The sequence below is a fragment of the Nuphar pumila genome, chromosome 2 (genome assembly GCF_984573655.1).
Source record: "Nuphar pumila chromosome 2, dmNupPumi1.hap1.1, whole genome shotgun sequence".
Taxonomy (NCBI): domain Eukaryota; kingdom Viridiplantae; phylum Streptophyta; class Magnoliopsida; order Nymphaeales; family Nymphaeaceae; genus Nuphar; species Nuphar pumila.
In genome coordinates this window covers 82290916-82301902 of record NC_143250.1, presented here as the reverse complement: position 1 = coordinate 82301902, position 10987 = coordinate 82290916, and the positions used below count along the sequence as shown (strand labels likewise).

General features: G+C 40.7%; 1 protein-coding gene across 1 annotated transcript; it reads left to right on the top strand.

Moving 5' to 3' along the window:
* Nucleotides 1–8173: 8173 nt before the first annotated feature.
* On the top strand, nucleotides 8174–8566 carry LOC149845864 (brassinosteroid-responsive RING protein 1-like). The gene has a single exon (XM_089989586.1). It carries the CDS (start codon nucleotides 8174–8176, stop codon nucleotides 8564–8566), a length of 393 nt encoding a protein of 130 aa, XP_089845712.1.
* The last annotated feature ends 2421 nt before the right edge of the window (nucleotides 8567–10987 follow it).

The window sequence follows — 10987 nt, the reverse complement described above, 5'->3', positions numbered from 1 at the left end:
TTGCACATTGGGTTCCAACCTGTCACTTGGGTATGGGTATGGGTACAGATGGTACGACACAGCAATTCCAAAAAATGTGGGGTTCGAGGAACAACTATATACATATGTATGTATATATATATCACATAAATACAAAATAAATTAAATATAATCTAAATATATATGCTATATTTAAAATATATATTATATACTGAAAATATAAAGTTATAAACTGAAAATATAATTATAAATTATAATTTGAATACAAACTTGTATGTACGGAGGATAAAATGGTGTGTCCCGGTATCGATGTGTGTTGACACGGGGACACACGTGGCGACACGGGTACGGAGGGAAAAATGGCATGTCCAGGTACCATAGGTTCCAACTTGTTCCATATGGTAAACAATGCTACTTGATTTTTCGGTTTTAGTGCTTGTACTGAGGCAATCAAATTGCTTATTTTTTAATCATGTCTAATTTAAATCTTAATCAAATAATTATCTTCATTGTTTCATTAGTTTGTGTTGGAAGCCCTCCAATATAACAAGATTTAGTATCACAGTTTGGTTATGTTTCCACGACTTTGTTTCACCTAACTATTTCAAAGTTATTATCTTCAAGGATTGTCCAACAATCTTACGCTACCAAAAGGTGACTTTTAGGTCGAACTTGAGATTGAAAGTGTCCATTATGGACCATCAAAGAGTCCGTCTGGACCAAGTGAAAAGTTGGAGGCTTGGAGCATGCGCTCATTTTGACATGTATTTCCAAATACTCTATGCTACTTCAATGGACCCAAATCTATTTAAAGAAAGATTATAGGTAAATTGTAGTGCAAGCTCTGCTGTTTAAAGTAAATGTTAAACTATCAGTGGTGAAACCACAATAAACTGGAAATTTAACATGATATCATGCAATATCATATGGTCTACTGAATTGTCAAACTTGAGGAGACTTTTTAAGCATCCTATGCAAATTTTACTGTATCTTAAAAAGGCTTTTGACAAACAGGTAAGTTTTCAAGGGAAACTTATGATGATCTTATATTCATTTTGGAGTTCAACATGTTTCATATCTATTGTAGGATTGGGATTCAACAATGTCACACACACACAGTGCCTTAAATTTGAAAGAGGTATATCCATTCAGGGGTTAACTTGGCAGGCAAGAGCCATGTGTCTTTGGTCCCATGATTGTGCTGATAAAGCACAACTAGAAATTTGACTTTGGTGAGGTTCATGGAAATGGTACTCTGCAGCACCTTCATCGATAATCTGGTTCCATACAGCATGTCTACAAGAAGGTTTTCCCTGATGCGATCCTTTGGTTCTATGGTGGACTATATCTGCTATCTGTAACTGTGGAGAACCTTTGAAAAATTTTCAGATAAGCTGCATGGTTGTGACTGGAAGTATTTAACTCCACACTTGTATCTATTCATGTGTTAGATAAAGAGCACTTGCCAACCTTTAGTGGAGACTTGCAGATAAACAGCAGAACCGTCCACTTTAACCTAATGTTCTATTCTTTTAGGTTCATTTCTCCTTACAGCATGTTGAGTCTGGCTATCTTTGCTGATTGTAGCTGAAGCATCTTAGCTATGCTGCGCATCTCTCTTCTGCTCTCTAAATGTTAAACTGGGAGCACCTTTCTAATTTCTGCCTAGGCTTCTGCCCTGTGTAGTATGTTTGGCGGAAGAGTGGCATGTCTGGGATGGTGATCTATCCACTGCTTCACTCATTTTAGTGCATGCGCATTGTGAGATAGCGCATGATTTGTTTCCAAGTTGTGGCTTGGAAGGTTGTGGTGGAGATGACCAACAGGGGCTACATCTGTTTGGTAGGAGCAGTTTGTGCAAGTCACCATGTGATGAGGCAGGCATTGCAAGTTTGAACCCCACCCGTATGGGTGGTTCGATAACTGCTTGGTTGTATAGCCACCAGTAGGGCTTGTCTACTGGAAAGGGGTGGGGGGGTTAATCCACCAGCTTGATCATCAAAAAAGAAAAAAAGGTTGCGGTAGATATTGTATCTTCAATGATCCTCTGCACCTTTTGATTTACTTCATGATTATATTATCGAAAATCAGTGTTCTCAGATGTACTGACATCATTGATTAGCCTGTGAGTAGTTTTTCTTTATTTTATTATGACACCTTGCCATCCGACACTAGTGTAATCTTATTTTCCTCATGAAAACCATCTTTCTGATGTATGCAATAGAAAAATGTGGTAATAAGCATGAAAACAACAAAACTTGCAGCAGATGTATGTTACTCTTAGGATTTTCCCATTATTTAGCAAAGTTGATTTGATAGGGACTCTTATCTTATCATGTTGAAAATATATGGTGATTAGGATGTTTGATATGGTTATAATAAAAATATCAATCATCATGTCTTAGCTTGCGGTTAGTTGCATCTGTGTCCTGTTTATGTTTGTCTGGCCAGGTATAGCCTTGGATAAAGCGTTGCTGTATTAAAATAAAAAAAATGGTGCATAAATGCAATGCAGGTTTGCGATTGGGTCATTTGGCATCACTTGAAAGCGACCAAAGTTTGCAAGCTGCAAGTGCAATAACATTTCTATTGGTGGTATCTACTGATAGGAGCGTTTTCAGTTCATGATATTGGCCATGCTTTATATGACTGAAAGTGGTATAATTGTTGGACACCAAGAAACTTCCTGGATTTTTAATTAACACCAAACTGAGTCAGACATCAGTTGTGTTACCTGGTGGCTGTTGAATGGAACTCATCTATAAAGTTAACCTTGTTGGTTATTGTTGGACCCGCATGTCTTACTCCCACCATACTGCTATTGGCCCCTCGTATGTGGATACTTGGAAAGCATATCCTGCTCCCTCCATGTGGTTGTTGGCCCTTAGTATGGAAGAAGTGCAAAGCATGAGATGTTGGCAGTCCCAGCTCCCATGCATCCTAGACAAAAGACAGTAACGAAGAGTGCCTCTTGCTCTGGCTAGCAATTCAAAATTTCAAAGGTTTACAAACTACATCACAAAGTCTCAGGAGACAATTTGTAGTTCTGAATCATGCACCTCGAGTTCATTTTTTATTCATAAGAGTCTTTTGGAGATGGTGTTTTATGGCACAAATATTGCTAATATTTTAAAAATGTTGAAATTTTACTGCAATGAGTTCAAAGCCCAATATAAATGCAATATTTTCAAAATAGCACCTAATTTGAAGATGGGGGAGACATTTGGCCATGGCCACATGAGCTACATGCACTTCTTTTTTTTTTGGTTTTTTAATGAAACCATCCTTACAAATGTGATTTACATGCTTTTCTTAGTGGGAATCGGCTTTTGAATTGCCTAATTACGACATATAGGGATGTTTTTATAAGGCTTCAAAAATCACTGACCTACAATGTGTGATACTTTCTTGGGTCATGAAATCATGTTTTTCATTCAAAAAACATGATTCAAAAGCCTGTTCCTACTATTTGGAACATGAATAAATACATATAAGGTCCTCAAAACAACATGCACATGACTTTCAGATGCGACATGGCATTATAACCACCTAATCACACAGGTTGCTCTGTCATTCCCAAGAAAGCCAAATTTTTTTAAAATCTTGAATCATTTTTCCTCACCCATATTTTGTCTAGAGTGTGGTTTGTGGCTTAGATCATGATCCCTCTTTGAATTCGTATGGAAAGCTCATAACTTTTGTTTTGCTTGGGAATAGCTCATTTCATTATCCTGGCCATTCTGTTTTGGGAAACTTGGGTGGTTTCAAACTTTCAACCAACTTATGCTGCTTTGCTGCCAATCACCTCTTTGGCTGCCTTCCTCATACTGAGTTCATTTATCAGGTCCGACTATTCTCAGTTTGCTCCCTTTAATTAGCCTTTTTCCCTTTTGATTGTTCCGCAACTAATGCCTAAAGTGATTTGCTCTGATTTTGGCTTGCTGCCAATTACTAAGCTTTTTGTTCTTCCCACTAGAAGGTTTGCAAAGCCAAAGACAAATTCTATATGCTGCTTCTCCACAAGTGACGACGGCCTAGGAAGAGTTTCTTTTCCATATTTCACCTGGGAAAACCGCATCAAGGGCAGGAGAGATTGTCACCTCACCACTACCAGCAGCGTAAAACTTCAGGGCTAGGACACCCACCCACCCCTGCTTGCTTCGGCTCTGTATTAAACAAGGGGATTAGCGCCTGCGGGAGTCAAACCCCAACTGCCCGTCTGACAGCCTGAGCCCACTTCAACTAAGCTATCCCCTTTGGGGTGGGAACGGAGTTATGAAATCATCAGGTCATTCAAAGGGGGATTGGTTGAATGAAGACTACAAACTTTTTTCATTTTGATGATGAGGAACGTTCCCTGAGAAACTAGGTCGCATAATGGGCCTGCCCCTTATGAGATAAACCCCGGTGGGGTCATCGACACTCAAGCCCTTACAGAAGCCACCAGTTAAAGGCAGTGGGAGTCGAACCTAGGACCAAGGTGTGAACACCTTCTCCCAAGGCCCGCTGCTACTGACGTGAGCGAATACTTCAACTTGTGCTTGTCTGTATTATTTCAATCCGATGTTGTTCGTTTCCAAAATGTGGATTAGGATCAAAGCTGTGGATTGAACGACGGTTTTTTTGGAATCTTTCGAATAGATGGGGTCCATGTATTTTTAATGTTTTTGGCACTTTCCCTTTTGTTCAAGGGAAAATCTCGCGATAAGTTGGAAAAATTTGAACCGTGATGTCAAATTATCGTGTGGTGGCACATCATCTTACAACTTGGGAAGCATATTTTTCTACAAAGACATGCATATGAACATAACTTTTTAGCTTACATATCTTATCAAAAAAAACTTTTTTTTTGCTTACATAATGTATAGCGGCACCCGTTATTATCATACCCGTAAAATTATAATATGCTTATAATTATGCAAGGATTTATTTTAATAACAATTTAAAAGACAAGTGATGAAGTGATTCATAACCACGAGCACTGCATCGTCACGTCATCAACTCGTTATCATCTATTAAAAAAAGATAATCTCAGACTTTTAGTCCGGGATTAAAATCGTTAATTTGGTTGGTATTGATGGTTTGTTTTAGTCACACCCTGGAGATGGTCAGAGGGAGAAGGGACGAGGAAGGTGGAAACCGCACATGCTTGATGACTTGATTCCCCCTCAGCGGCCACTTAACATGAAGAGTCAGCAAACATATCAGCCAGGTCATGATCCCATCAACCACGTGGATGCCACCATGGCCTTCTCCAATAAGCTGACATGCGGGCCTGCCTTATTCTTGTTTCACGGCTTAACTTTGTAGGCTGGTCTCACAAATATATGTCTAGCTAGAGATGTCAATGAATCCGATTTTTATTTGATATCTGACCGAATTTGATTCCATTTAGTTAGTCAAAACCATATCATATCTTAATTTGATAGATATCTGAATTCGTTTACATGTAATAAAAAAGTAAGATTTGGTATGAGCTTTTTATCATCCGTGTCCATTTAGCCAACCTGATTAATCGAATATGATATTAACTACATCCCATCCGAATCTGAATTGTTTACATCCCTATAAACGGCTAAGAGCTCAAACCAAACCAACGTAGTGCACGTCACCTTGTGTTGGGACGTTGCAGGTTCAAAACCCAATGATATAGTTGCATAATTGGTTAGGGGGCCCCAGCTTTCCTTTCGAAAAAACAAAACAAAAACAAAAGAGGAGCTCAAATCAAGCTTCCGCTAGGTGCACAGTCAACCTGGGTCAGATGGATAAAGTTGGTCAGACCCACTCTTGAACTTGAGTGTAGAGTCTAATCAGGGCATCAAGCATGGATAGAGGCTAGGGGTGTCAACGGGTCGGGTTTGGTACAGACCCAGGTGGAACCAGACTTGGACTTGATTTTTGAGTATGGTATCAGGTCCAGACCCTGTTTTAATTGGGTCCACTATAAGAAAAACTATACCCAGACCCGATAAGAACTACATGAACCAGACCCTGACCATACCCGGTAAAACCATATCTTTTATCATTTTTACATTGAAAATTTGCAGGTCGTAATCAGAACTCGGGTTAGGTCTAGGTATGGTATAAAATTTCACAAACTATACCCAGGTCTATGTTTTTATCAGACCTTCAGGTCTGGACCCATGTATTAATCGGGTCTTCTTATTTATTACCATACCCGGACCCTATAGAGTTTGGTTTGAGTTGGGTCCGGGTAAACCCAACCCGTTGACACCCCTAATAGAGGCTAGTCGTCAATAGGGATGCACACCGAACCGAGCTGGCTCGGGCTCGGCTCTATTAATTAAAGCTCAGCTCGGGCTTGACCGGTTCGTAAATGAGCTAAGCTTGAACCGGTATATGAAGCTCAAACGAGCTATCGAACCTAGCTTAAATGACCTATCGAACCCTAGGCTCGGTTCATTGAAAACCCCATACATATAATATCTTTGCAAAAAAATTCAAAACTACATTGTTACTTGTAAGGCGTTAGTCTTTATTAAGAACATATTGGGTTTGAATCTTACCTTTTGCACTTTTTTCTTGAGAATTTTTGGTATGTAATTTTTTTTTTAAGTAATAGTAATTAAAAGACATGTTTTGACTTAATGATAGGTCCCTTGGTTAATGTTAAGGAGGTTGGGGATCAAATCTCACCTTCGTAAAACTTTTTTTAATAAATTTTGTTTAAGCTTGACTTAAATCGAGCTCGAAACCGAGTCAAGTTCGAACAATGCCTTACAAGCTCGCTTTCGAGCTCCAGCCAAGCTTGAACAAAATGATTTTGAACTGAGCGGAGTTTGAAAAGCCCAGTCTCGACTCGTTTGCATTCCTAGCCGTCACCGAATAGTGGTAACTAGGGGTGGCAATCAGGACGGGTTGGCGGGTCAGCATACCTCAACAAGAAACCCGACCCATTTATTAAACGGGTCAGCTACGGCAAACACGAACCCGACCCATTTATTAAATGGGTAACCAAATACGACACAATTAACCCGTTTAATAAACGGATCAAGTCGGGTAAACGGGTTGGCAGGTTAGCGGGCGGGTTGGCGGATCAGGTTCAGATTCACTATTGATGCCTGAATGGAACATACTGAAGAAAAAAAATGCATATTATTTTATACGAAATCAAATTACCAACACCAGGTCAAATATTGTGGGGGAATAGTGCAATGGTGACCATTGGTTGTCCAAGAATCCAGATAGATAATCAATATCAGCCGCTAATCGCCGCTAATCGAAGAACAACACTACGTCACGTCAGTAATGTGGAATGAGATTGACGTCGTCCGGATAGCAAACCAATGTTTCTAGATGCGATCCAAACCATCGATCCCCCTTCTTTTAAGAATGAAGGTTGATTTGGTACACCAATCAGAGGGATTCTGTCTCCTTTTTTAGACCCGTAGTTATTATTCAATCGTACCACTGGGCTTTTAAACCTGCAACATCCCACCACAGGGAGATGTGCACTGACAGCTCCTTTTTTATCGCAATCGACGCTACTGCTACTCGATTTAGAAATCGAACCGTCTAGATGCAAAGTTGTCCCAATTTTTAATGGATTGTTTTACAAAAATGCAATACTTAAACTGGTAAACGGGTTGGCGAGTGGGTTGGCGGGTCGGGTTCGGGTAAACGAGTTAACCCGCCCGCCTAACCCGTTTATTAAATGGGTCAGCCAGGTTGGCATACCCCTAACACGAACCTGACCCGTTAAATAAACGGGTTAAGCGGGTCGACCCGTTTAAGACACGAGCCCATTTAAGCCAAACCGGAACCCGGCTAAGAAGCTGGTTGGCGGGTCGTGTCAGATTTTGCCACCCCTAATGGTAACAATTTTCAACATAGCCACAGTCAGCCAAAGCCGTCCAACTATGACTCCAAGGTGAAAATGGCAATTGTGGGCCCCGCTTATTACCTAAAACCATTTCCTATAAGACTTTGATGTATCGCCCTTCAAACGGTGTCTTCCCTTTTCCACCTTTCCCCGTCCAACCGACCAACCTTTATATTCTTCTGCCGCTGCTTCACTCCAACATCTTCGTTTCATCATCTTGATCATCTTCAACATCGTTCTCTTTCTTCTTTAATGGGTTTCCTTTCTGCAGTTGGTTATAGCATCATTCTTCCAAGTATTTTGCTGGAATCGATTTGTATACTATCCCAGATCAGATTATTAACCACTTGGATGCTCTCTTGTCTCGATCTTGTGGAACACGTTGACGACGAGCAACAAAACTGTGCGTCGCGGGCGAGCTCTCAGATGATCAAGAAGGCGCTGGCAGTGGTGGAGTTCGGTAGTTTCGTTGACAGGTTTGCTGAGTGCAGAGAAGAGGAGATGGTCTGCGCCGTTTGCTTGTGCCGCGTACAGAGAAGGCATCAAGTGAGGGAACTGTACAACTGTAGGCATGTGTTCCACAAGGGGTGCCTGGATAAGTGGGTGGATCAAGGGCAGCACACTTGCCCCTTGTGTAGGTCGCCCCTGATGCCTCAGACGACGGGTGGGTTTGATGGTGATGATTCGTGGTTGATCGACAGAATATCTTATCTCTTTGGCGAGGATTTGTTGTCCGAGATTTAATCTCTGTTTCCCTCTAAATCTTTAGATGTTCGTTCATGTATTTATCAACTTTTAATGGGCACTTACAGGTATAGATGTAATGGATGAATGGAATTCTTTGATGGGTATTGTAAATTCGAACATGAGGATTATTGGTTTGATTTTATTAATAAATCCCAATTATTTTCCTTTCTTTTTTTGTGGTTTAGATATTCCTTGTCTCTGTTGAATCATGCTATTGATTTTTTTTTCTCTTAATCCAATTGGGTCTGCCAGACTGCGATTTATAAGGTCTGCGCTTAAATGGATGAGTCTAATTCTGTAATCAAATTTTCAGGTGCTCCATGGTGTTTTACTTTAAATCATATCGTTGCCGTTCGTTTTCTTCTTTCTGCGTGCTTCCGTCTTATTTTGTTGCTATTTTTCGCTTGGTTATTTGGAAAGCCCTCTACCAACAATAGGGTTTTGTTCCCTAACTAGCTAGGTATGGATGTTACAGACGGATGGGCAATTTCTTTGGAAGAGATACCATGGTTAATTTTAGTCATTAGTTATGCTATCTCACAAGGAAATCCGCTTTTTTCCAGCACAGTTTTTTCTTCATGAGTTGCTCTCTCTCTCTCTCTCTCTCTCTCTCGTTAATTTAGTTTTACAGGAAGAATCCATCCTTGCTGCGTAGACAGGATTACCGCTACTATCAGAATCAAGATAACAACAATCAGCCTTAATTAGTACTTCCCTGGCCAAGATGTCAGCTACCGAGTTTTATTTGGGGTGAATGAGAGAGATCCTCGAGTCCCTGAAGTCGTGAGCAGAGCACATGTATTCCTTGATATAGATACCTCTACTTTCAAGTAATTTGAATGCTGCCAATCGAAAGTTAAAACTCAGAGAAAAGAATTTCAACGCAGATTTCAGTGAACTCGTTTCCAAGACACCAACTTGACTTTGTGCTTTCAAGGACTACCACAAAATCCGTGTTCAAAGCATAGAGCAGGAATCTTCCATTATTTTAGAAAAAGCGGTGGCCAGCAGCGTTCAATTTTGCCTTTATTTATTGTCACTGAGGGCTAGAGAAAGCTTCCATTGATTTTTTTGGTGACGAGGAACGGTCGCTGAGAACCGTGCTATTTAATGGACCCGCTCTCTAGATCAATGGCGACACCTGTGCGCCATTGATTTAGAGATGTGGACCATGTAGCACATGATTCCTCCTCGGTTCTTCCGCATGGCTAAAGGAAGCTTCAATAGGTTTAGAGATTCATCTTGTGCACGCAACCACCATGAACCAGGTGAGGTTTGAAACGGCCGTCGCAGTTGATTGAACGACAGGATAGATTCAGCTTATACTGAGGAATATCATTTTTTTTTATAACGAGGACCCTGTTAGCTAACGTGTGAGCCATGGCACACGTGGTTCCAAGTTTTGTGGGGCTCTTGATCACACAACCAAATCTTTTGTATCAAAACATTTTTTTTACTGGCCTAAAATTTTTACCAAAATTTGAATCATTTTTTTTTCCACTTTTATCCTTTGAGAGATTTTAGGGGGGCAGATGTGTTTCAGTAGGAGGTTCCCTTTTAAAGTGGTGTTGATGAGATCATAATCCATGACCAACACACAAAAATCAGCTAGAAAACACAAGGGCCTCAATCACCAGTCCAACCACAAAAGACTGCCTTATAAACTATCTTGTGCCTCTTAGCGTTTACCGCTCCAACGACAAGAGTGCCTTATAAACTCTCTCTCTCTCTCTCTCTCTCTCTCTCTCTCTCTCTCTCTCTCTCTCTCTCTGTTTTGGGGTTGACAGGGGCTGCTCACATTGCGGTTGATCTCCCACCAATGTCCACCTTCCTGCTGCGCCAATAAACCTTCATAGAAGCGAGGAAAATCCTGGATGGGGCCCATGGCCACTCTGACTTACGAGGCCTACGTTACAAGAAATAACATATTTATTGTCGTGTCTCTCCTGGTGCACCAGTAAAAGATCGTTTTCACTTAAGCTAATATAGCTAACGCCAATGAAAAAGTTAGTTATATTAGCACCAAACATAGGGCACCACAATAATAAATTCTTCCCAGCGCACAAAATGCATCAGAAATTCTTTTTTTTACCGGTGCATCTACTTGTTGCCCCAATAAAGATTGGTTTTTCATGGCCCACATAAAAAGTGCACAAGTAAAAAAAATACAGATTTAAAAAAAAAATCAACTTCTGGAATGTTCCCTCTCTCTCTCTCTCTTTGTCGCTCTCTGTGTTCACCACTACCGCACCGTCAGTGACCTCTCTCTATGTTCATCGACAACCACCACTGCTAACATCTCCCCCTCTCTCTATTTTCCTCTCTCCCACATTCTGTGTTCACCGGCCATCACCGTCAGCCAACAAATCTCTTTCTATCTCTCTGTATTTTTTGTCTCTCCTCCCTCTTTGTGTTCAC